Here is a 26,764-nt window from a genome sequence, read left to right as displayed (position 1 = left end):
TTCAAAGCTTCGCCTGAAGGAAATTAAATGTAAATAAAAATTATTTTATTAATTTTTACAGTCGTTTGGAATTTGAAATTATGTGAATAATTTTTCGTTCTAAAACCAAGGCTGACATTGACATAAAAAAATGACTGAAAACATTCTGCCATTGATTGTTTTCTGTTGATTGTTGGGTTTTGTAAAAAAAATGTTATCAGTGGAAGACGTAATCTGATAAGGGATTTCATAATTTCCTAGCATTATCACTAGACCGCAGTGTCGAATGTTTATATAAATAATAATTAATAATGTCTTCTGAGATTAGCGAAGAAATTGACGTAATGCAAGGATTGAAAAATGTTTTAACTCAAATTGAAGCTGCTGTTACCAGAAGAAGCAAGGTAAATACCTACTTATTTAATTTTATTATAAGAAATTCTTAACACTATATTAATTTAACAATGGTCAACTCAAGAAAAGCAATACATACTAATCATGTAAGTGATAACCTTGTTGCTTATTCCATACTTGCTTACTGTTTTTTTTTTTTTGCATAACTAAGCTTTTAGGTTTACCTAATATTTTGGTACTTCAAATATTTTAGAACATGAGTAGGTTTATTTATGTTTTTGCAGTAGCCTTCTGTAAATTCCATAACTCTTAATAATTATTGTAGATGTTAAAGATGTTATTCACTGATGAGATTTTGATTTACATTTAAATGTAAATAAAAATATTAAATCACCAAAAAGCATCTGTGCCTGTGTTATTTTGATATATTGGCAAGAAGACAAACAACATTCTCACAATCTTTTGCATTTCTATAAATACAGTAGTAGATGAATTCTTTGGGATCAGAACAATTAGTTTATATATATTTTGTAACTTCAAGATAATTTTGGAATTCAATCTCTCAAAATAATATAAAACAGTTAATTAACATACATACATATTATCACGTCTATATCCCTTGCGGGGTAGACAGAGCCAACAGTCTTGAAAAGACTGATAGGCCATGTTCAGCTGTTTGGCTTCATGATGGAATTGAGATTCAAATAGTGACAGGTTGCTAGCCCATCGCCTAAAAGAAGAATCCCAAGTTTATAAGCCTATCCCTTATTTGCCTTTAACAACATCCATGAGAACGAAATGGAGTGGACCTAATCAAACAATTAATTAAACTTTTATATTATTTTTACAGGACTTACCACAAGTCACTCCAAGATTGGTTGCTGTATCCAAGATCAAGCCGGCGTCTTTAGTAATACAAGCGTACGAAGCTGGTCAAGTACATTTTGGGGAAAATTATGTCAACGAGCTGAATGAAAAATCAAATAATCCTGAACTCCTAGAGAAATGTAAAGATATTAAATGGCACTTCATAGGTCACCTGCAGACCAATAAAATAAACTTATTATTGAAGTCACCGGGATTATTCATGGTACAAACAATTCATTCAGAAAAGTTGGCCGAAAATTTGAATAAACAATGGGCTAAGTTCAGGAAAGAAGAGGAGAAGCTTAAAGTTATGGTCCAGATCAATACGAGCAACGAGGAAGGTATGATTTGAAGTAACTAAAACTTATATTATTTCATGTTATGGGAATAATGTTTTCATGTACACTTTGTCTGCTGTAACTTTGAACACCTACTTATATTTATTAATTTCGAACATCCAAATAATTACAATAAATTGGAATATATTTTTAGTGATATCTAGGTCTTGTTTATGAGATGTATGTGTTAGGTATAATTTATTTAGTTTGTGTATATGTGCCTACAATATCATCAAAGTAAGTACTATAAAAAACCACAAAACTCAAAAGACAAATTAAAATATTGCCATTAAAAATTCCTTGGGTCTGTAGTAAATAGAGAAAAAGAGTTGTCAATTTCTACATAAAATATTTATTAATTTTAATTCCAGCAAAAAGTGGTGTAGAGCCATCCGAAGCTACGAGCCTTGTGGAGTATGTCCTAAAGAACTGCCCCAATCTTAACTTCCAAGGGTTGATGACTATAGGACAGTATGACTATGACATTTCTAAAGGTCCCAACCCAGACTTCCTATGCCTAGTCAAATGTAGACAAGAAGTTTGTGAGAAGTTAAATCTGGACATAAACAATGTAGAGTTGTCTATGGGAATGTCTACTGATTTCGCTCATGCCGTAAGTACCTAATTATTTTCACCAATTAATGTTTGTAGATAGTAATAATATGTATAAAGTGTGTGCCCTTGGGTTTCTTCATTTAAGCAAAGGGTTCACAATCTAACAATAATTTATTCATTCATTTTTACTTATTCATTTTTACATCATCATTTTACAACTCTTTTAGTTCTACTTATAAATCGACGTCTGATGAAAATGCTGCAGTGTAGTTTGTTCCGGCGCTCGTTCTACAAATTCAAATTTTTTATTCATTATAATAGGATACTATCATATCGCTTAATAATTTTCAAATCTTTTGGTTTCACAACATTGGTTGACGTCTAATAAATTACTTAAAACTAAGTTTACTGCCGCTTCCAAGGCTACACATGAACTTTGATTCCATCTGCCAAACATGGGCTTTAAATTACAGTGACTTATGGTTGTGTTTACCCAATAAGGAATAGACATGTTTTGAATGAAATATTGTAAAGAGAACAAAAACAGGTAACAACTCTTTTAAAAAAAAATTTAATAAACCAATCATGCAACCTTAAAATCATTTTTTTTTTTCAGATCGAGTTGGGAGCAACAACTGTACGAGTTGGATCCGTTATTTTTGGTGCGCGACCGCAAAAAAATAAGTAAATAAATAAATAAAATAATTACAATATACCATCGTTATCGGTACCATATATATATATACAATGCCAGATAAAATAACTACCTACACTCCAAAAGAACCAATCTTTATTTATTTTAAGTATCCTATTGCTGCATTAGATGGATTACAATTCATATGAATTTAATCAAAATCGTCCGAGCAAAGGGTCAGGTCAAGAGTACCGGAAACAAATGAAGTATGCAGAGATCGTGGCAAGTGGAAAGATGCCTCTGCCTACCCCTCCGGGAAAAAGGCGCGATTTTATGTGTGTATATATGAATTTAAATTATAATGTCTACATACCTACTAATACTATTAAGAGAGAAGTTTTGTATATTTTTTTTTTAAATAAAACTACTAAACAGCACAGACAACCTTCAGAAGTAACAAAGGCTACATCTTTTCTGGATTATATCTAACACGGGTACTAAGCCCTGCGCAAAAGTTAAAACTATTAACCAATTAAAAAATAGGTAAAATGTAAGCATTACTTATTTTAAATAGTAACTACTACCTCTTGCATTGGATCCCGTTGTTAAATATATATAGTATAGTAAAATATATAGTGTAAACATGAGTAAATCATGTAACAAGTTTAATGTCTTCCATGCTTTTTTTTTTGTTAAATATATATAAAATGTTTTCGTTTATTGTTTTTTTTTTTTTAATATTGATTCCTCTCATTTCTGCACTTATTAATTGTCCTTGCTTTGGGTTATTACTATACTCGTTAATTGGCCTTCTTATCAAATGATTATATACAATAGACATCTACCACAGATATTAATAAATAATGGCTAAGAGCATCTTCTATGAGAGATTTTTAGGCTCAAGCTTTCTCACTCTACATCATACAATGCCAAGCTCCTCTCTGCTTCATCACGGAATAAATAATGTTCCTGTAGGACTTGTGATAAAAAACAATGAGTGTGAGAATGTGTGAGCGAAGCTGCGGGCAACTTTTAGTTATAAATTTAGATAGATACTAAAAAGTATTCATACATACATAATCACGTCTATATATTCCTTCCGGGGTAAACAGAGCCAACAGTCTTGAAAAGACTAAAAGCCTGTTTGGCTTAATGATAGAATTGTAATTCCAATAGTGACAGGTTATTCACCCATTGCCTTAAAAAAGAATCCTAAGTTTATAAGCCTATATCCTAGTCGCCTTTTACGACATTCATGAAAAAGATATTGAGTGGTCTTATTCAATTTTATTTCATCCATGTGAAATAAACCCATTTTAATAGTGCCTACCCGTAGTTCCCGTCACCAATAGAATTAAGCTATTGGTGCCGGGAACTACGGGTAGGTACTACTAAAACGGGTTTATTTCACATGGATGAAATAAAATTGAATTATAGAAAAAAAGTCTCCTACAGGCTGGCTCTGGAAAGAATAAGAAGGTAAGAAGTATACCTAACTAGGTACCTATATACATCAACGTGGCTTTCAGTCTTTTTAAGACTGTCGGCTCTGTCTACCCCGCAAGGGAATAGACGGGATAATAATGCTTAAAAAGAAAAATGAATATACCACGGTAGAAAAATAATTATGCACTTGTAAAATGTTAATTATATAATTACAGGTTAATGATCTTAAATTTCTTTGGAAATATGGGTTCTTTCAAGACAAAAAAATACTATTTAACATCGGTGTTGCTATTATAAAAAAGATTTTTCATGACAACTGTCAATTTTATAGATGTCACTTGCGTACGTAAAGCTTCAGTCAATTTCTGAACGCGAAAGTTAACGCATGCGTCGTGGAAGGAAAAGTGTTTGTTTGCTTGGATTTTTGGACCAATAATATTTGTAAAATAACTTTATTTTACACAATTCATTCACGTTATAATGCAAAACTAAGTGATTAAGTGAATTCCTATTAGTTACTACGAGAAAACCAAAGTATATTGTGTCACTCGCAAACAAGTTTTTGTTGTTGATCCCGACTTCCAAACTTTCGAAGACCGTGAACAGGTAGGTGGTTAAGGATAACTTCTTTTCCCCTGAATAATGAACTAGGTAAATAATTAGTATCCTTCTAGTTGTTTTCAGTAACATTTTTGTATAAAGTATTATTTCGTTGAGAAAGTATCTCATTATAATCTCAACTTATTTCAGTGCTAAGATAGACGTACTATCTTAGCTCTAGTAGCGTTTCTATATTTTTGATATTTATTTGCCTGTTTTGTTTTTTTTTTTAATTGTATTTATTAGCATATATCTTGTGTGCTTTTAAGCTTTTAACTATCACATTTGTAATGTGAATGAAATAAAATGATATAAAAATTTACCCAATAAATCATATTTTTAGATGAAAGTTAAGTTCCAGCTTGGCTTTGGAATGGACATGAAGACAACTAAGAATTTCAATGTGCCATGAAATTCCCGGCACCAATAGTAAAAGAATAGGAACACTCCATTCCTTCCCATGGATGTAGGAAAAGGCGACTAAGGGATAGACTAATTAACTTGGGATTCAATATAATACAAACTTGCGAGACAAGATTTTAAGTAAATAATCATAACAATGTATTTTCTTGTCCACATTTATATTTTAATTCCATGTTTGGATAATTGAGAAGTTGTTATTGAAGTTAATGCTTCAGTGTATTTTGTTACTGCTTCTTCGGCTACGCTTTGGAAGAGACAGTAAAGTTAGTTTTAAGTATTTTAGTTTTTTTACTATTATACAATTATTAAGTGATGTCTGAAATGTGCATTAATGAAATTATATAAAATGAAATTCAACTTCTTTTAGGCGATAGCCTAGAAACATGTCACTATTTGAATCTCAATTCTATCATTAAGCCAAACAGCTTAATATGGCCTATCGGTCGTTTGGAGTCTATTGGCTCCGTCAACCCCGCATGGGATATAGACTTAATTATACAGTATATGTATGTATAAGAATCTCAATTCCATCATCATTGAGCTCTGCTGAATTTGGCTGTTCGGTATTTTCGAGACTGTTGGCTCTGTCTACCTGGTAAGTGATTAAGTCACACGGTGATTTGGTGCTATGCCATGTTCCAATTTCATGCCTTCCATTCAATTCCAATGCTGAACACCTGACATTCTTGTGCCATAGGGTTTTATAAAATTTGAAAATGCTCTTTTCATTCAGTCAGTTCCACAAAAAGCGTCACAATGTTAAAAACAGCGCACTCTTTTTACATGGAATGACTTCTTAGTCATGACTTCTTACTTAACCTTCTTATAAAATGGTGGTTGAAGAAGTCTCTATCCTCATACATACATAAAATCACGCCTTTTTACCGGAGAGGTAGACTACATCTTTCCACCGAGCGATAGATTTTCGCGCGAAAAAAAACGGCATTGCGCATGCCATGCTACGAAGGCTGATTACGAAATTAAAAAAAAACATACAGGTACCTATCTACTTAACTTATTTATCTTTGCCGGGGACAGGGAATGCCAGTTGCTTCGGACCCTGGATACCGCATTCCTAAATTCATCATTCCACTTTGTCCGTTCAGCGGCGTCTTCAGTTTTCAGACCTTTGGCGCGCATACCATCTTTGACGATGTCAAGACAAGTTATAGGGTCAAAGAGCTATTCAATTTGTTCATAACTGACAATTACCGTTATTTAGAACTATAGAAATGAACCGTTTACATAACCGAAGACCAATAAAATTTACTTACGTAAAACGCTCAACAATGCATTTTGTCCCTACTACCAGAACCTAAACTTTCCACTGTGACCGTCACCATTGAACGGTCATAACTAAGTAAACAATTACGTCTAAGACAAAAACGCGCAATGGATTCCACGGCATCTATAATGATGGTATTATGGCATAGGAAATTTGGCAGTTTTTGTAGCAGGTGTGTCTAATTTGGGTCTTTGAGGGACAATGCTGACTTTATTTTGGGTCCAATTGATTTCCGATTGGTTTTGTAAGCTGTTTGTGTAAAGCAACTGGATCGGAACTTGCTTTGAGAGCTCTGATGAAAATGAAGGGGTGTTATACTTAGGTAAGTTTTATTTACTTTTGCGTGTAACGGAACACATAAAATCTCAATGACAAGTTCGAATGGCAGAGACTGTTATAAGGCATCAAGTCCATCTAAGTATGACCTGTAATGGATTTTTTGACACTGCAGTCTTTCTCCTGGTGTTGGTTTGGGTCCCATTCTGTGCATTCAGGCAACTTAACAAACCTGAATGTACAGGTTACCTCACGATGATTTCCCTCTATCTCTAAGAATAGAACTCTAATAATAATTATGCCAGAAGAAAAAAATATTTTAAGGCAATTTTCTCACACCTCCGGTTCACCCAAGTATTACCTATATAGTATACTAGAGGCCACCCGCGACTTCGTCCGCTTGGAATCAATCCCGCGGGGACTCCGGGATAAAAAGTAGTATCTGGGTCTTCAGCTACCTACATACCAAATTTCATCGTAATCGGTTCAGTAGTCTTTTTGAGTGAAAGAGTAACAAACATCCATACTGACATAAACCCAAACTTTCGCATTTATAATATTAGTAGATAGTGATGAAACGATAAACAAAGGTATACCTACTTCTACGGTGAAGGAAAACATCGTGAGGAAACCTGCACACTCAGGCAACTGGATGTGTAACCGTGGATCCAATACAGATTAGGTTTACATGCAAAGGTTACGGAGGTCGGATGGGAGTCGCTTCGTGTAAAAACGTGAAGCACCCAATCTAGAATCCATGGTCAAAGGCACCCCGGGCTCCTCTCAAGAAAGGTGAGGATGCAACCGGGACTAAAGCCAGGAGTAAGAATATAGACAGAGGTATCATCTAACACGCACGCCATCTTTGTCGGAATACAACCCTACACCTCGATCTGATAAGAGTCACGGACATATAAGAGTTAGAAAGTGGAAAGCAGCCGACGTCATTAAACAAAACGCATTACAGAAATTACATATAACGCTCAGAACAGAACTGCTCAATTGCGTTTTGTTAATAGTTTTTGGACACGCAAATTTTAAGATAATTTGAAAATGTATTTCCGGTATTTTTATTTTTCTTAGCGCATGCATCATTGTTCTTGTACATTGAACTGGCTGAATGAATCTGTCTTACATTATTATAAAAAAAAAAATACAAATTAATGCATATATGCATATATATAATACATACATAAAATCACGCCTCCTTCCCGGAGGGGTAGGCAGAGACTACCTCTTTCCACTTGCCACGATCTCTGCATACTTCCTTCGCTTCATCCACATTCATAACTCCTCATGCAAGTTCGGCGGTTTCAGGTACTTTTGACCTGACCCTTTACCAGGACGTCCTTAATTTGATGAAGATACGTTCGTCTAAGTCTTCCCACTCCGACCTTTCCCTCCACACTCTCCTTGTATATAGTCTACTTAGTCAACCATAATGCATATAAGTAACATTATATTAAGAAAAAATAGAGATAGCTTCATTTTTTTCATATATTTACAGAACCAAGCAAGAGTTAACTGTTAAATAAAATTAGTTCCTACACCACACAGACAAGGAGAAAGCAGGTAAATTCAGGGTTCCCAAAAAAATGGAAATTAAGACACAGTTATTTAAAATACCATGATTAACAACTACAGTGCAAGTTCATCTCCGCTAATAGATTCAGAACACTTCTTTCTACACATTTTAGGTTAGGTAACGTTCGTTAGGCTTAATTAGATACATTTCGTATGAAATAACGCCTTCAAACAAATGTATTGTAACACCACTTTCCATTGTTAGCACCGTGGAAATAACGCATTATTAAAAAAAAAATGTTTGTTGTTCACGTAGTAGGTAGGTATTTCATTTTATTACACTGTGGTACAATTTACCTTTTTCTTTTTATTTTTGTTAAAGGCTGAGTCAAATTCAGTTACCTACCATGATCCCAAATATTTTTAAACTTTCGCGTCGTATGATAATTAAATTAAATGCGGCGGTTCCTATAAACGCCTTTTTTTCTATAATGATAGTACGGAACCATTCGTGCGCGAGTCCGACTCGCATTTAGCCGGTTTTTTAGGTATTTTATTTGTTTCACTAATACATTTTACTTGCCGTAAGAGCATCGGTTAGTATTCAAACTAATGTACCTACATAACTTCGTAAACAGTCATTGGTGAACCCGTGCCTTTTTATGCGCAAACGCATTTTATATATAAAAGGTAAAATGTAATACTTTGTAAAAAAAAAACCAAACGTGGTCAGATTTTAAATATTTTTCGCAATGTATTTTAAATGCGGTTTCTACAATGCGTGGTTACGGTTTGACCTTACCCTTTTCGTGTTTACCGCGTCATAAAATTATATGTGAAAGTTAAGTGTTAAGTTAGTCATTACCATTTTAAGTCATTTACCATCGTAATCGTAACATTAACTTAGAAACTCTTGGGAATGCAACTTGTGTTATTTAACTTGCAAAAAAAAAACGAGAAAAAGTTTTTTTTTTCTGTATAAAATGGAAAAGTGTCAAAACGTAAAATATTTTATATTTCTACCAATTTTTTTTTGTGTTTGTTTTTAAACTATTTTATATTAAAAAAGCGTATACATACATAGCCGTGCACAGCACACAAGCCGTGTGGTTCCCGGCACCATTACAAAAGAATAGGACCACTCCATCTCTTTCCCACGGATGTCGTAAGAGCCGACTAAGGGATAGACTTGGGATTCCTCTTTAATGTAAATCCCTGCCAATCTAAGGTCTGCCGCGCCGATGGATGCATGGCTAGGGGCGAGCCTAGTCTCGAGCGTGCCACTTCCGCCATGGGGTTGGGCGACCCCCAGGTAATGGCTAGCCTTACCCTGGCATGCGGGGCTCTGCTGGGGCGGACAAAATTTTTCCCTAGCGTCTCGTGGGAATCGCATGGATGCAAATTTTTTGAAAGAGCACCTAGATGGCGGCGATGGTGTCCGCACCCCATCACGTCTCGTTCCCGGCGGGAGCGGTATGCGGTCTGCTGAAAGCCGCTTTGCGACGATGAATGTAAGAGGAGGAATGAAGGATAAGATTGAGGAAGTATGCCAGATGATGGATGAAAGACGTTTGGATGTGTTGTGCGTGAATGAAACGAAGCGGAAAGGATGCGACGCGACGCAGCACGGCCCTTACACGGCGTATTGGTCTGGAATTTCCAGTACCAGCCGAGGCTGTCAAGGGGTCGGTCTAATTCTTTCTGCACGAATGGCTGAGTGCGTGAATGAGTATGAGTGTGTCAGCCCTCGTCTTCTATGGATTAGGCTGAAAGTTGGAATCACTCGGATCTTCGTTCTAGGTGTTTATGCACCTTGGGATGTGGGTTCGAGGGGTACAACATCAGCAAAAAGCGAAAACGAGGAGTTCTGGAATAGTGTAAGAGAAGTATTGAAAGTTACCAAGCCAAATGAGAAGATTATTATGTTAGGTGATTTTAATGGATGGGTGGGTGTAAAGCGTGATGGATATGAAAAGGTGCTTGGTGCGTTTGGTGACGAAAAGGTGAATGATAATGGAAGAAGTGTATTAGAAATTTGTCTAGAGTGGGATCTTTTTGTGTCGAACTCAATGTTTCAACATAAAGAGATCCACACCTACACAAGAGTGGAAGGTATTTTAAAAAGTATGATAGACTTTGTGATTGTAGATGAAAGATTGAAGAACAAAGTGCTGGATACCCGTGCATATCGCGGTGCTGGCATTGACTCGGACCATTTACTGGTGATATCCCGGATAAGGGGTATCTTCAATCGCTGGCGGCACAGGGTAAGGGAGCAAACCAGCGCTTTGGAAAGAGTAAAAGTAGAAAATTTGCAAGATATGGATGTAGGTAAGAAGTATATTAATAGACTGAAGGATGAATTTGAAGATTTAGAGGAAATGAGCGATATTGAAGATGGATGGAAGGAATTTAAAGAAAGAATTGTGAAAGTAGCTGTTGAAGTGTGTGGTGTAAGTAGAAGAAGGAAAGGAAAAAATCACAAAAATGCGTGGATGAGTAAAGATGTGCAAGAACTTGTGCGATTAAAGAAGAAAGCATGGCTGGATTTGTTAGCAGCAAAAGCTAACTTAAGAATGCAAGAGGTTATAGATGAAGATGTGAATGAAGCACGTAAGGAATATAAGAAAATGAAAGATTTGGTTAAGAAAGCTGTGATTAGAAAGAAAGAAGAGTATAAAGAGGATTTTGATAAAAGGCTATCAGAAGACTTTCAGTCAAATCTGAAAGTATTCTGGAAATCCGTAAGGTCAGCCCGAGGAAATACTATAACCAGAGAGCTGACTAGGATCAGATGCCAGGATGGTAGCGTTGTGAAAGGAGAAGAATGTGTACTAAAGATATGGAAGGACTATTTTGAAAGTTTATTTGAAAAAAAGGAAGGAAATAAGAAAGATTTCTGCTATAGCGAAGAAAAAGAGAATGAGATGGAAGGCGAAATTGAAATGTTCGAAATTGTGGAAGCACTTAAGAGTATGAAAGCGGGAAAGGCTGCTGGGTGTGATAGAGTGTCGGTCGAGATGCTTAAAGCAGGAAAAGGCGTAGTAGCTAGTCAGTTGTACTGCCTTTTCAATTTGTGTTGGAGAAGCGGCCGAGTACCAAAAGATTGGTGTAAGGCTGTTATCGTGCCACTTTACAAAGGAAAAGGGTCACAGCTGGACTGCAAAAATTATCGTGGTATAAGCCTGCTTAGCGTCGTCGGCAAATTGTATGCTAAGGTATTGATTAATAGAGTCAGGAATGAAACTGATGACAAAATATGGGATGCTCAAGCGGGATTTCGAAAGGGAATGGGATGTACTGATCAGGTCTTTTCCTTGCGGTGCATAGCCGAAAAGTTTTTGGCCAAGAGTCAAAAAGTCTATTGCACATTCGTAGATCTGGAAAAGGCCTATGACAGAGTTGAGAGGAATGAATTGTGGTCAGCACTTTCTATGCATGGGGTGAGCAGTCTCTTAATACGAGCACTGAAATCCTTATATGAGGATTCGAGTGCTTGTGTCAGGATAAACGGAGCGCACACTGAGTGGTTTAAGATTGAGAAAGGCGTTAGGCAAGGATGTGTTGCGTCACCGTGGCTGTTCAACCTATTTATGGATAGCTGTTTGACAGATTTGAAAGAGTCTAAAAGTGGATTAAGGATGAATGAGTTACTCGTCAAATGTCTGCTCTATGCCGACGATCAGGTTATACTGGCGTCATCAGCGGAGGAGTTACAGGAGATGGTAAACTGTATGCATGAAGCTTTAAAAGAGAAAGGAATGAAAGTGAACGTAAGTAAAACTAAAACACTGGTTTTTGAAATGGAGAAAGAAATGACAGCATGTAATATTTTGATTGGAGGAGAAAAAGTGGAGCAAGTGAAAGAGTTTGTATATCTAGGATCAAAGTTTACATCAGATGGCAAGTATGATAGTGATATTGAAAGGAGAGTGAACGCGGGGAACATGGTGAATGGAGCTTTGCATGCCTTTATGAGCAGTCAGAAACTATCCAAAAAGGCTCGACTGGCTGTGCACAGGGGCGTGTTGGTCCCGACATTAATGTATGGGAGTGAAAGTTGGGTATGGCAAAAGAAGCATGAAAGCAGAATAAATGCAGTGGAAATGAGAGCGTTAAGGAGTATGATGGGTGTGAAATTGAGTGACAGGATAAGGAACAGCGTGATAAGGGAATGTTGTGATGTGAAAGAAGATGTAGTTACAGGAATAGAAAAGGGTATGTTAAGATGGTTCGGTCATGTGGAGAGGATGAATGAAAGCAGGTTGACTAAGCAGATATACAAGGAGAGTGTGGAGGGAAAGGTCGGAGTGGGAAGACCTAGACGAACGTATCTTGATCAAATTAAGGACGTCCTGGTAAAGGGTCAGGTCAAAAGTACCCGAAACCGCCGAGCTTGTATGAAGAGAGTTATGAATGTGGACGAAGCGAAAGAAGTATGCAGAGATCGTGGCAAGTGGAAAGAGGTAGTCTCTGCCTACCCCTCCGGGAAAGAGGCGTGATTGTATGTATGTATGTAATGTATACATACATATAGACACGTCTATATCTCTTGTGGGGTAGACAGAACACTGAAGGGCTGACGTTCAGCTGTATATATAGGTATTATATATTTTTTAATATTTTAAGTATTTTTTTTTTAATAATTTGTAAAAAATTCAGCTTTCCAACTACCACGGTTTATGAGAGACAGCCTGGTGACAGACGGACAAACTTTTGTACATCACCATACAAAATAATCTTTATTTGCTTTTGATAATATGATCTTTGCTTAGAATAATAAATGGAAAAAAAACTAGTCGAACAATTGGTCAGTCAGTAAATCGCAATACTGTTAGACATTTGAGTAATTATTCACGGCAGTAAAACGACGATGAAACCGACGTACAGTTAAAACTAACAGTTAATTGTGTATATCGAATGTTACATAGAAAATTGATCGTGGTGCCGTGTGGTTCCCGGCACCAATTGATGTCGTAAAAGGCGACTAAGGAAAAGGCTTATAAACTTGGGATGATTTTAGGCGATGGGCTACCTAGCTCTTTGAATCTCAATTCTGTATTTGAGTCAAGCGGCTAAACGTGGCCTTTCAGACTTTTGGTGACTGTTGACTCTGCCTACCCTCTGTCTGCAAGAAGGGTGTATATATACCCGCATAGACGTGATTATATGGTATGTTATTTTACTTACATGTATGTGTAATGTGAGCAAGAAATAAATAAATATATACGGGACAGTTTACACAGATTGAGTAAGTCTTGAAGTAGCTCTGCGATTTTACAGAAAAAGTAACCTTATTATGTACATCAAAGGAAAAAACAAGAATAGAACTTAAACTATAGAGAGAAATTCAGTACAAGAGCAGTACTTATTTCTAAAGAAAGTTCTCTCTTTCTTTTTTCTCCTTTGTTTTAACTAATGGTGTATTCTATCTGTGTACAAAATTTTTATCGAAACAGGTTTAGTAGTTTTTGGGTTTATTCGTTACAAACATACAAATCTTTTCTCTTTATTATTAGCGTGAATGTGGATGGAATTGAGATTTAGACAAACTAACCTCACCCATATTAAGGCGTGGGTTACACACATAAAAAAACTGATCTTATCCTGATTTCTGTGTACTCGTAACATACACTTCGTATAAAGCCGAACAAAAGTAGGCTTATTGATTGCGTGTCCGGCCAAAAAAACTGTGTCCGGCTATTGTAAGGCCTTTCGCAAACTCCAGCTTCTTATTTCATAAAATTTCCATTTTTTGGCCTAGCAGTGCCGACGAGAGTCGACTATCTGTCGCTCATACACGCTGACGGGGCAGTCTTTTTTATTTTACAAGAATTGATTTGATTGACTTGATTTTACATACAATTTCTTTTGTCGTAAGTACCTCCTTATACCTATTATAATATATACGTACCTATTATAACTGAGACAAAATCCTCAATTAAGTAGGGTGTCCGGCCTTTTAACCGGACAAACTGACTGGTGTGTCCGGCTATTAGGTTTGCAACCCTATGCCTGAATATGTGCAAGAGTTACCTCATAATAATATGTTTTCTCTTATCGTTACGTCTGCTAATATTTATTTATTCTCATATATTTGTTAGTTTGTATTGTTGTGCAATCATCGAAGATGCGGTATGTATGTCATGTCGGAAAATTAAACGAACGCATATCATGCGGTAGGTATGAGATGAAAATTGCAAGTGAAATTGTAATTGTGATACGGAATTTAATGATCGGCATTTACGTTTATTCGAAAGCGGATTTCTAGTTTGCCATTTTCTTTTATTTCAATTTATTTTTCACGTGTGAATTCGCTTGAGTGTAAGTCTCCATAACATAACATAAACATAACATATAATCACGTCTATATCCCTTGCGGAGTAGACAGAGCCAACAGTCATCAAAAGACTGAAAAGTTCAGCTGTTTGGCTTAATGATAGAATTGAGATTAAAATAGTGACAGGTTGCCAGCCCATCGCTTAAAAGAGGAATCCCAAGTCTATTAATCCATTCCTTAGTTGCATTTTACGATATATATAGGAAAGAAATGGAGTAGTCCTATTCTTTTCCATTGGTACCGGGAACCACACGGCACTAAAACGACCAAGTGGTTCCATGTGGCGTGTTCAAATCTAATTACGTAAAAACTGGACCATCGCCACACATAAAGCGACCTTCATATCACCATCAGGCATGGTGATGAGTGGGTGGTCAGCCATGCTTAACGTACCGTATCGAATGGCCGTTAGTACTTACTATCACTGTCAAGGTTTTATCCAGAGAGGCATAAGGTTGAGAGGGCTCAGAGTGTTTACGACAAAATGGCGTGAGTGGAAACAAAATGGCGGCGATTTGGGTTAGGTCTTAGTTGCCATTTGTCACTTTGAGTTTTGTCAGTATAGAATAGAATAGTTATATTTTTAAAATTGTATACAAGGTATCACTTATTGATGTCACGTAACTTAAATTTAATATACTACCGCTTTCAAAGCGCATGTGTAGAAGAAGCGGCGGAACAAACTACATTGCAGCGTTTTACATAAATAAATCCCTTAAATCTTAATTGTGGAATGTACATTGAGCATAGGTCTAGTCGTGTCCCCTCACTGTAGGTACAGTGGGTCACATAGAATATCATACCAACTTCGAAACATTCATTAATTCATTCATTTAATCACGTCTTTATCCCATATAGGGTAGACAGAGCCAACAGTTTTGAAAATACTGATAGGACACGTTCAGCTGTTTGGCTTAATGATAGAGATATTAAAATCGTGGCTAGCCCGTCGCCTAAAAGCAGAATCCCAAGTTTATAAGCCTATCCATTAGTCGCCTTTTAGGACATCCATGGGAACGAGATTTAGCGGTCCTATTCTTTCTTTTATAAATTAAGAATTGTGTGGAAAGAAAACCTTATACTTTTGCTTCGCACCAGACCAATATATGTACATATGTACCTTTTCAATTATAACTCACCATATAAGTACCTCATGATAAATTCTCAAAAACAACTTTCACACCATCGCGTTTCGCATCACGTACTGGCGAAATACTATAGAAATCGTGGTCAAGACACTTGGATAGAATATGAATTGAAATTGCAACTCTTACATACATACATACACACATAAAAATCACGCCTACAATTCAAAAAATCCAAGGAAGCCATTTCATTTAGCCATTCATTTAGAACGCAGCCTTGGTCTTGTTGTTTCTAGTCTTGTGTGTAGTCGTTGTCTCAGTCTACCCCGTTGCGGATTAAACGTGATATATGTGCAATTATATCTGTTAAAAGTTTCTATACGTTAGAGATATTGTAGGCGAAAAGTGGACTCCTAGACCATTGTGACGAAGGATGCTACTAGGAACTACACGCATTGATGAAAGAGGTTCTAGTTTCCTCTGGTATTGGTCGATTCAATCGTTGAACTAATGATTAATTTTCCGTCTGAAAACCCAGAAATCGTGCAAATTCCCGTTCCCGCGAGAATATAGGGTAATCCTTTCTTAATGCTCATCTTCACTCCCCAAAGAACCCACATGCCAAATTTCAGCTTCTTATGCTTGGTAGTTTCGGCTGTAAGCCTTCCTGTCAGTCACTCAGTAATGCAAGATCTTTTGAAGTCTATATAATGTATATAAATAAACTACACAGATTGAGTTAGCCTCTAAGTTCAAGACTTGTGTTACTAGATACTAACTCAACGATACTATATTATAAATACTTATATAGATAAACATCCAAGACCCAGGCCAATCAGAAAAAGTTCTTTCCTCATAATGCCCTGGCCGGGATTCGAACCCGGGACCTCTTGACAGACAAACGTACTACAGCTGCGCCACAGAGGCCGTTAAAAATAAAAACATTATATACTTTAATAGATTATTTTTATATTTTGACAACCCTACCAAGAGATGCCTTGACAATAATTAAATGCATTGAATGAAATGCATTTCCTGTGTTCGCTCGTCCGTTGTATTTTTTGTGACATACTCGTACCAACCTGTTGAAGGAAGTTTTTCAAACGACATGTGAATGTGAAAATTATTAGGTGTTTTTTTTTGCTGTATTGTAAGTGGAATATTCCTTATTTCTAACGGGCAATGTAAAACTTACTTACTAACTTTATATCAATAACTAATCAAATTTTATACAACGAAGGATTACCTCAGGGAACAATATTAGGTCCTCTCCGATTTTACAGACTTTTTTTTCGAATCTCAAACATATATAAAGCTTTGGTGGTAGCATTAGAAATAGCTGATTCCTATTACTGATGAATTCCTGCGACGCAACAAAGTATCAAATGGGCGATCAGGAAAAAGATCAGACCAAGAGTACTCCGATCCGATAAGCTTGCAAGAGATTATACATGTTAAAACGAAATCCACAAGAATCGTGGTAATTGAAAAGATGAAGTTTCTACCTACTCCAGGAAAGATTCCTTAATTTCTGTTACAAAGTAAATCCACTGTTAAACCTTATCCTACTACTATTATAAAGGCGAAAGTTTGTATGGATGTATGGATGTTTGTTACTCTTTCACGCAAAAACTACTGAACCGATTACCATGAAATTTGGTATGTAGGTAGCTGAAGACCCAGAATAACACATAGGCTACTTTTTATCCCAGAGTTCCCGCGGGATTGATAGGGTTTCCATGCGGACGAAGTCGCGGGCGGCCTCTAGTCTTATATCTTATAGTTAAGATTTATGTATATTCATTCTCTTTGATACACGCGTTCTGGAAATCGAAACCGGACTTTAAGGTGATTCACCGAGGCACAATGTTAGCCGACTTTAAAAGTAGGTTTATTATGTGTATTGACAGGTTTCCTGTTTGATTTCAACACGTTCGAGTAGTTCTGTGTACATTTCTAATTTTAATATGGTCTATAATGCAAAGGGTATCACTAAATTCTAAGATCTCTTTGAATTATTGTTTATTTGTATCCGAAATTTCCATAAAATTAGATACAGTTTTAAAATTACCTCATTATTTTCTAACCTGTAACTGTAGGTATGTTTTTTTCCAGCACACACGGAATTCTACTACTTAGGTGCCCATTTTTTTTAATTACTGAAGTTACAGTAAAATATATATAAGATGATAAATATAACCTTTTTCTGATTAGGTTTTGGATGTTAATCTACTAAAGTTTGGAGGTATTATAAAAATGGTATCGTTGTGATAGTATCCCATAACACAAGTCTAGAAATTACTTAGTGACTCGCTCAATCTAAGTTGTCCTAATTATAACAATACCATCGATAAGATTTACACGGCTTGGTTCTGTTGCGTGAAAGTATTCTGTCAGTGCGTGACAAAAGTGTCGCGGAAAGTCACGACTGTGATCGGAACTGGTAGAGATTATAGTCATCATAAATCTAAATCATGATCTGCTTCATTTCGCATTAGATTTGGACTTCTAGGAACCACATGGCCAGTAAGATTAACAGCAGTAGTACATGTACAAAACATTCGTTACGTACACACACGTAAATATATATAAAATCATTTCATACATTTATCCGAATCGGTGAATTTGAATTTAATAAATATGTGTGTGTTGAACTTAAGAATCATGGCTCAAGATGATTGCGGTTGACATAAATACATGCAAATTATCACGTATATATCCCCTGCGGGGTAGACAGAGCCAACAGTCTTGAAAATACTGATAAGCCAAGCTCAGCAATTTGGCTTTAGGATAGAATTCTTTTGGGCGATGGGCTGGCAACCTGTAACTATTTGGATCTCAATTCTATCATTAAGCCAAATAGCTGAACGTGGCCATTCAGTCTTTTCAAGACTGTTGGCTCTGTCTACCCCGCAAGGGATATAGACGTGTTTATATGTATGTATGTAGGCGTATGAAGATTATAAGTAGTAAGTAAGTTTCGGAACATTTGGTTATTGATATCACGTCCATCTGTCTTATATTTCAATGTCGAAGATCCAGTCCGCAATGTATTAGTCAATTCTGCAATCAGATCCGTTTGCCAACTCATTAATCCACAAGTCAAGATTCCTCCGACAATACACTTACGATTTCCAACTCTATTACTGTAGAATATACAATATAAAATGGACTGTCAGTAAACAGTAGCTCTTATGTGCCAATGGGTCAGATAAGACAGGTTTGATTCAATCGCGTGCAATGTATATAGGAACTGTCGTTTCTTCAGCAATTATTATTCGTCGTTCTAAAATTTCTATTGTTAGAAGTTAGTTATATAACGAACGACAATACCTGTTTTGACCGCAAAAATCAGTAGCTATGTTAGTAATTGACTACAAATCATAGTCACGTTTAGTTAATTATTAATAACTAGCTGTGCCCGCGACTTCGTCCGCGTGTTATTTATTTTGGGCATCATTGAAGCCCTCAGAGATAAATAATTTTCCCCGTTTTTTCACATATTCCATTATTTATTTACTTATAGCTGCAGCGTGTTGTTATATAGCCTAAAGCCTTCCTAGATAAATGGTCTATTCAAAGCAAAATGAATTTTTCAATACGAAACAAGTTCCTGAGATAAGCGCGTTCAAACAAACAAACAAACTTCTTCAATGATGCCCAAAATAACTATTCCACGCGGACGAACTTGCGGGCACAGCTAGCTAGATATAATTATTTTCTTCTAAAGCTTCTTGTGAACCTTTCTTACATACTGTATCATAATCTCTTAAGTCATCTCTTCATCCTGTCTATCTTCATTTCCATCATTCAAATAAATTTTTCAATATCGAAATTGACGCATTTTTCATTTTCATCAAGATGTTTTCAGTAATTTCATATTGTTCTTATTTGTGGCACATGATGTTGAAGTGTCATAATCATAATCTACGTATTATCATAACATTATGATATTAATTTAACGCAATTTTTCGATAATAAACTTTCGAATTAATCCCTTGATAATGGAAAGTCTGTTGAGCAATTGAAAGTTATTAGCAATCGAAAGTGTAAAAAATTCATTAAATAGATTTAGATATCTAATTATTAACGCATTATTATTTAACTTTAGTGCCCCGTGAACGGTGTAGTTATTTTTTGGCGTGAAATATTCGATAAAAAGTTTGAAAAACTTTTCATAACAAGTATAAAAAATAATAATTCTTAATTGTACCTAATCTACGTACTACGCAACAAAGTAAACTAAAAAAAGAAAAGTAACTAAGCAACAAAACTGAAATTGTCCCAGAAAGGGGTCCTAAATGCAATAAAAAGTCTTCAAAAGAAGTACGTGCAAAAACATAGACCTAAAAAATTTTAAGACACTCATTTGACTAATTTATAAATCTTAAATTTATCTTACGTTTAGGCCATAAGAGTAGTTTAGGTCTGCTACTTAAGTTAATGGTTTAGATCCTAAATCTTTTTCATCAAGAATTTTCGAAACAATATCTAACAGTTTGACAGCACTAATAATAATTAGAAGATAACGGACCATCATTCATGATATGTATTCATTGTTTCAGATTTTCTTTCGTCGTGAGAAAAAAGGCGAAAGAAAACATCGAGTGTTATGATCTACACGAGAAAACCAACAATGGATGTATCACACGATCGATCCCACAAAATGAATAGCTAGAAAATCTTGTAAAAACCACAAATTGACATTAAATCGAGCGTTTCGTACGATGTGACATAACGCCATCTAGCGGTTACATCTTGGACTTTTAAGTGAAAGTGCTTCGAGTCTGCGGTTAGCGTTCGATTTTCAAAATGAAGCTCAATTTGTTTAAACGGTCGATGATTTTCGCGACTTTCTTCGGTTCGTGCTTGTGTATAGCTTTAATTGTTGCGTCTTTGGGAACTACACATTGGATTGATGCACGTGCTAAGAGGACTTCGAACCCTCTGGAATCAGAGGGTAGGATCAGTTTTGGATTATTCGAAGGCCAGAAAGAGCTGAACTTTGGGTACGGATGGAGGAATCATAATTTTAGTGGTGAGAATTTTTTAATTTTAATTATTTTTACGATGCATTTAGTGGGAACTTTAAAAAAATCGATTTGTCAAACTGATGGAACACTAAAAGAGCGACAAAAAGACGTAAACAAACACAAAACTTTACTTTCCCGCAGAGACTACATCTAACCACTTATCACGATCTCTGCATAGTTCATTCTCTTCATCTACATTCTTAACTCTCTCATACTCTTGACCAAATCTCTTGCTTTTTTTCGCTCTTAAATTTTAACCCTAATACCAGGAACTATTAATTATATCTAATACAGTTTCAATGTCAGACATACTCGTATAATCGCACTCATTACACAATACCGTTGCATGACATTAAATGCCCCAATAGCGGTCTTCCTTTCTTTTAGCCGTCATGACCAGTGATCCAGACTCAAATCTGTATAACTGCATGTTTGTAATTGCCTGCCATTTGTACATGGTTTACTCATAACATAACATAAAATCACGCCTCTTTCCCGGAGGGGTAGGCAGAGACTACCTCTTTCCACTTGCCACGATCTCTGCATATTTCCTTCGCTTCATCCACATTCATAACTCTCTTCATGCAAGCTCGGCAGTTTCGGGTACTTTTGACCTTTTGGTTTGCTCATTTTATTAAAAGTTTCAATTCATCAATTTCAAATCACTGAGTCTTTATGACAGTTGTGATAGTTTATAAGAAAAAAAAAGCCCTTATCCCTTAGTCGCCTTTTACAACATCCACGAGAAAGAGATCGTGTGGTCCTATTCATTTTTCAATTAGTGCCGGTCACCACACGGCACTGAAAAGCTAAAAAAGTAATAGAATAGAATAGATTTTTTTTCAAAATTGGATACAAGGTATCACTTATTGACGTCACATAACTTAAATCTAATTACAACTACTACCGCTTCCAAAGCGCATGTGTAGAAGAAGCGGATACTAACTCAACGATACTATATTTTATAATAAATACCAGGGCAATCAGAAAAAGTTCTTTTCTCATCATGCCCTGGCCGGGATTCGAACCCGGGACCTCCGCTGTCACAGACAAGCGTACTACCGCTGCGCCACAGAGGCCGACGAATGTAGAACTGATTATGTCAATACGAATAAATAATCTACTTATTTCTGAACCGAACTTCTTTTCTATCATTCTAGTGAAGGCAGGCACACACCCAGCAAGGCGCTGGGCTTGGTGCGGCACAGCCGCTCAGCTAGGAGCAGCATTGGTCTCCGCTGGTGGAGCTTGCGTACTCGCCGCGCTCGGCTCGGCGGCCCGCGAGCGTTGCGAGCCGCGCTCGCTCCTCATTGGGAACTCTTTGGCAGGTATATTGTGTTTATTTATTCTTTACTAGCGACCCGCCCCGGCTTCGCACGGGTGCAAAATTCGGAAAAAATTATACATAAAAACCTTCCTCTTGAATCACTCTACCTGTTACAAAAAACCGCATCAAAATCCGTTGCGTAATTTTAAAGATTTAAGCATACAGACAGACAGACTAAAATAGCGACTTTGTTTTATACTATGTAGTGATTACGTATATAACACACATTGTGCCGTGTGGTTCCCGGCGCCAATACAAAAAATAATAGGACCACTCCATCTCTTTCCTATGGACGTCGTAATAGACGAAGGGATATAGGCTTATATACTTGGATTCTTTTTTAGGCGATGGGCTAGCAACCTGTCACTATTTGAATCTCAATTCTATCATTAAGCCAAATAGCTGAATGTGGCGATTCAGTCATTTCAAGACTGTTGGCTCTGTCTACCCCGCAAGGGATATAGACGTGACCATATGTATGTATGTATGTATTTATTGTAACAATTTGTTAAGTACAATAGGCGTACCTACTTGTAATTGTTCTTACTTTTTTCTTAAATATTTGGCGTGCCGTGTGGTTCACGGCACCAGTAGGTACATAGAATAGGACCACTCCATCTCTTTCGCATGGATGTCGTAAAAGGCTACTAAGGGATAGGCTTAAATACTTGGGATTCTTCTTTAAGGCGATGGACGCTAGCAATCTGTCACTACTTGAATCTCAATTCTATCATTAAACTAAACAGCTGAAGTCTCTTGAAGACTGTTGGCTCTGACTACCCCGTAAGGGATATAGACGTGATTATACGATAAGACAGGGCCTTGGTAACTCTTCACTTATTACGTCATCAACTTCTCATTCCAGTTGTGTTCAGCTTAGGAGCTGTGTCAGTTTGGATGACAGAGTACTTTCTCAGGCTACAGCATAACGTGATGTCAGCTGAAGACCTCGCCAACACCTGGGCATCCGACGGCATGGCGGATTTGGGGCTCTCGTTTTGGTAAGCGACGTCATTATTCAAAATTCAAAATTCAAAAAATTCAAATTCAAAAAAAAAAATTCTTGGAGATTATCCATGTAGAATTCTGCCGAACAAAACCGACTTAGTCTATCTGTTTATATCTGGTAGAGAATGCTAAATGGAATTCCGCCTTTTGTACATTTTTTTGTTCAATAAAGTTTAAGATAGATAGATAAAAGGACTGGGAATACCTAGACGAACGTATCTTGATAAAATTAAGGACGTCCTGGTAAAGGGTCAGGTCAAGAGTGCCCGTAACCGCCGAGTTTGCATGGAGAGAGTTATGAATGTGGATGAAGCGAAGGAAGTGTGCAGAGATCGTGGCAAGTGGAAAGAGGTAGTCTCTGCTTACCCCTCCGGGAAAGAGGCGTGATTTTATGTATGTAGGTATGTATGTAGGTATGTATGACGGCCTCTGTGGCTCAGCGGTAGTACGCTTGTCTGTGACACCGGAGGTCCCGGGTTCGAATCCCGGTCAAGGCATGATGAGAAAAGAACTTTTTCTGATTGTCCTGGGTCTTGGATGTTTATCTATATAAGTATTTATTATAAAATATAGTATCGTTGAGTTAGTATCTCGTAACACAAGTTTCGAACTTACTTCGAGGCTAACTCAATCAGTGTAATTTGTCCCGTATATATTTATTTATTTATTATTATGTAGAAAGATAAAAGCTTTATTCACTATCGCAATACATTTGTTGGACACATACATAATTAACAGTAATAAAAAATGTGAATGTGCAATGTGCATGTATGTACCACAAACAATTTAAATAAATAAATAAACTTCGATCTATTCGAGATGAAATATTCTTTATTAACTTGAAACATGGTACAAATGGGTGTTAGATATATATGTACCTATGTATACAATTTATTTAATGTATTTTCTCTATATATTTTCAGGTTAGTAGTAGGTGCGTCAATAACAGCATTCATAAACAACATATGTATATTAATCGCTATGGCGGACGGCCGTGATATGGACACTATTGCACCAGCTTTGGAGGAGAAGGTAAACGGAGCTATAATGCTTTATTAGAATGTATTGTAGCTCTTGTCGGCGGCTTCGTCCGCGTGAGTTTAGCGAACAAAGTTTTGTCAACCTATTTTTGGAAATTTCGTGTGATAAGAATCGAGATATCAAAATTTTAGATCATAACCACTTTATTTTTGTTTTTAAAGTATTCTATATTCTTACGCGGAGTTTCACATATATCAGGCTTTATTAGCTCGTATTGTAGCTGTTGTCCGCGGCCTCGTCCGCGTGAGATTCGCGAACAATGTTTTGCCACACATTGGAAATAAAGATAATATCATCCATATACATACCTGATGAAAATCCAAGATGTTAAACAATTTATTTTTGGTTTTATAGTATCCTATGTTCTCATCAATGTCTCTATTAAAAATTTACGAAAATCATATTAATTTCGAAATAAAAATATCTTATAATTTTGTTTATATATAAATCATGTTTATAATTTTGTTCTTATTACCCATATATTAACATCCGATATTCAGACTTAATCAAGTAAAGATAATTTCTGATCAAATCTGCGAGAATCTCACCTGACAAATTATTATCAGTTTTTGAGTCTGAAAATAATCAAATTAATTCTACAATAATTTTGTAAGTATAAAATTTTTCGAAATTTAGGTGACAAAAGTTGAAAAATATTTTTATTTTTAGTATAATATTCGGTTTATATAACGAAGGCTGAAATTTAGATTAGTATTTAATTATAGAATAAATAACATATAACTCGGACTCGAAATCAAAAAATATTCGTTAAAACGACTTCATTATTTGGTGTAGCTATACGAAATGCAGATTTTTTTTTGTATAATCCTTTAAAACGTTCTAGATTATTTGTATTAAACCGTATAATTAATGTTTATCTCTAGTACATTCCGTCCATTTAGTATTTAAAAATAATTATAATTATTAATTTTACTTATAGATAATTAATTTTAATTATTATTAAGTGTATAAATGTGTATTAATATGTTTTTAATGCGTTACATTTACTTTTAAATTCCGTCCATATTCTCTTTAGAAATTGAAAGCAACACAGGCCTCCGCTAATGTGGAAATCTGTGCTGCATTAATAATAGAAATTACCTCAGTTAAGACAATAATATGTATGTATGTATGTATGTTTGTCCGTCCAAACTAAACAGCACTTATTTTTACATAGTCGTGCCATTAGATTAAGTTTTGTATGACTTTTTGTATGTTTCTTTTGTGATATATTTCTCACGAATAAATACATTTTTTTTTATTTGTTCACGTTTTTCTCCTCTCCCTCTGAATTGTTTATTACCGATTGCATTTACTAAGGTCGTGGACAGCATGTATGTAAGTGATATTGTACATGCCGTCTTTTTAAATTTAAGAGCTAATTCTTGTCGGTGGAGTTCAGTGGAGCGTACTCCATTCATCTTTTTTTCTGCAATTTTTTTTTTGTTAGTATGTTGATACGTCGTATACTTATTTCTTTATTGGATCAAAATATTATATTCTTGGTCTTCCTTTTCCTCTCTTTCCATTAATTTTTACTTCTATTATAGTTTTGAATAATACCTACATGCTGTAATAAGATGTCTATAAATAAAACGTTTGACATTATTATCACTCTCAAATTCTATCATCTAGCCAACCAGTTGAACGTGGCCTATCAGTCTTTTCAAGACAGTTTGCTCTGTCTACCCCGCAAGGGATATAGACGTGATTATATGTATGTATAAAGTAACTTAATTGTTGTTGTATAATATACATTCAGTCAGAAAAGTATCGGGAATGGATTATTTATTTATGGTTCCAAATTCAAATTTTTGTTTTTTTTGTTGTTGTTAGATTGGCACAACTGTTTTCCATTTTGGCGCGGAATTTGAGTTGCATCTGTTGTTTACATTAAATACAGTGCTATTTTTAGTTATATCATATCTAGTGTGTATTGCTAATTTCATAATGGATAAAAACATCGAACAAAGAGTTTGTCTTAAATTTTGCATTGCCAATGGAATATCGTGTTCGGAGTCACTGAAAATGTTACAGAAGGCTTACGGTGAATCGACTTTATCAAAAACTCGTGCTTATGAGTGGTACAAAGCGTTCAAAAGCGGTCGAGATGTGATGGAAGATTTGCCTCGCTCTGGTAGGCCATCAACGTCTGCAACTGAAGTTAACATCGCAAAAGTTAAGGAAATAGTGACTGAAAATCCTCATTCAACTTTGAGAGAGATAGCCACCGAACTTTCTGTATCTCACGAGTCGATCCGTACCATTTTAACTAATAATTTGGGTATGAAACATGTTGCCGCTCGGCTAGTCCCAAAAGACCTGAATTTTTTTCAAAAACTCAATCGCATGAGAGTCGCTGAGGACATGCTAGAACGAGTCAATTCCGACCCAACATTCATGAAACGCATTGTTACTGGTGACGAGACGTGGGTTTACGAGTTTGACATGCAAACTAGTCAACAAGCTTCGGAGTGGCGCCTTCCAACTGAACCGAAACCGAAAAAACCACGCCAAAGTCGTTCAAAAGTCAAAGTCATGTTGACTGTTTTCTTTGACTATCGCGGTGTTGTGCACTCGGAATTCTTGCCGGAAGGTCAAACGGTAAATAAAGAATATTATTTGAGTGTAATGCGGCGTTTAAGAGAG

General features: G+C 36.1%; 2 protein-coding genes across 2 annotated transcripts; both read left to right on the top strand.

Annotated features, from left to right (window-relative positions):
• Positions 1–164: 164 nt before the first annotated feature.
• On the top strand, positions 165–3,450 carry LOC106134605 (pyridoxal phosphate homeostasis protein). Its single transcript, XM_013334700.2, has 4 exons — positions 165–383; positions 1,184–1,541; positions 1,910–2,151; positions 2,710–3,450. Exons 1-4 carry the CDS (start codon positions 291–293, stop codon positions 2,779–2,781), a joined length of 765 nt encoding a protein of 254 aa, XP_013190154.1. The 5' UTR covers positions 165–290; the 3' UTR covers positions 2,782–3,450.
• An 823-nt stretch (positions 3,451–4,273) lies between these two features.
• On the top strand, positions 4,274–25,345 carry LOC106134603 (uncharacterized). The gene is made up of 5 exons (XM_013334697.2): positions 4,274–4,779; positions 20,272–20,744; positions 21,900–22,067; positions 22,932–23,067; positions 23,998–25,345. The coding sequence occupies exons 2-5, from the start codon at positions 20,519–20,521 to the stop codon at positions 24,131–24,133; spliced, it is 666 nt and encodes a 221-aa protein (XP_013190151.1). The 5' UTR covers positions 4,274–4,779; positions 20,272–20,518; the 3' UTR covers positions 24,134–25,345.
• The last annotated feature ends 1,419 nt before the right edge of the window (positions 25,346–26,764 follow it).

Source organism: Amyelois transitella, chromosome 23 (assembly GCF_032362555.1).
Source record: "Amyelois transitella isolate CPQ chromosome 23, ilAmyTran1.1, whole genome shotgun sequence".
In the NCBI taxonomy this organism is placed as follows: Eukaryota; Metazoa; Arthropoda; class Insecta; order Lepidoptera; family Pyralidae; genus Amyelois; species Amyelois transitella.
The sequence above is the reverse complement of the archived record's forward strand: the minus strand, read 5'-3'. Positions and strand labels throughout refer to the sequence as shown.

What these genes read in the sequence shown, in the direction of transcription:
- LOC106134603 (XM_013334697.2), top strand. Translation starts at nt 20,519, where the DNA reads ATGAAGCTCAATTTGTTTAAACGGTCGATGATTTTCGCGACTTTCTTC. An exon ending in CATTGGGAACTCTTTGGCAG is followed by an intron (nt 22,068 to 22,931) that starts GTATATTGTGTT and finishes TTCTCATTCCAG; the next exon opens with TTGTGTTCAGCTTAGGAGCT. An exon ending in GATTTGGGGCTCTCGTTTTG is followed by an intron (nt 23,068 to 23,997) that starts GTAAGCGACGTC and finishes ATATATTTTCAG; the next exon opens with GTTAGTAGTAGGTGCGTCAA.
- LOC106134605 (XM_013334700.2), top strand. Translation starts at nt 291, where the DNA reads ATGTCTTCTGAGATTAGCGAAGAAATTGACGTAATGCAAGGATTGAAA. An exon ending in CTGTTACCAGAAGAAGCAAG is followed by an intron (nt 384 to 1,183) that starts GTAAATACCTAC and finishes TTATTTTTACAG; the next exon opens with GACTTACCACAAGTCACTCC. An exon ending in CTACTGATTTCGCTCATGCC is followed by an intron (nt 2,152 to 2,709) that starts GTAAGTACCTAA and finishes TTTTTTTTTCAG; the next exon opens with ATCGAGTTGGGAGCAACAAC.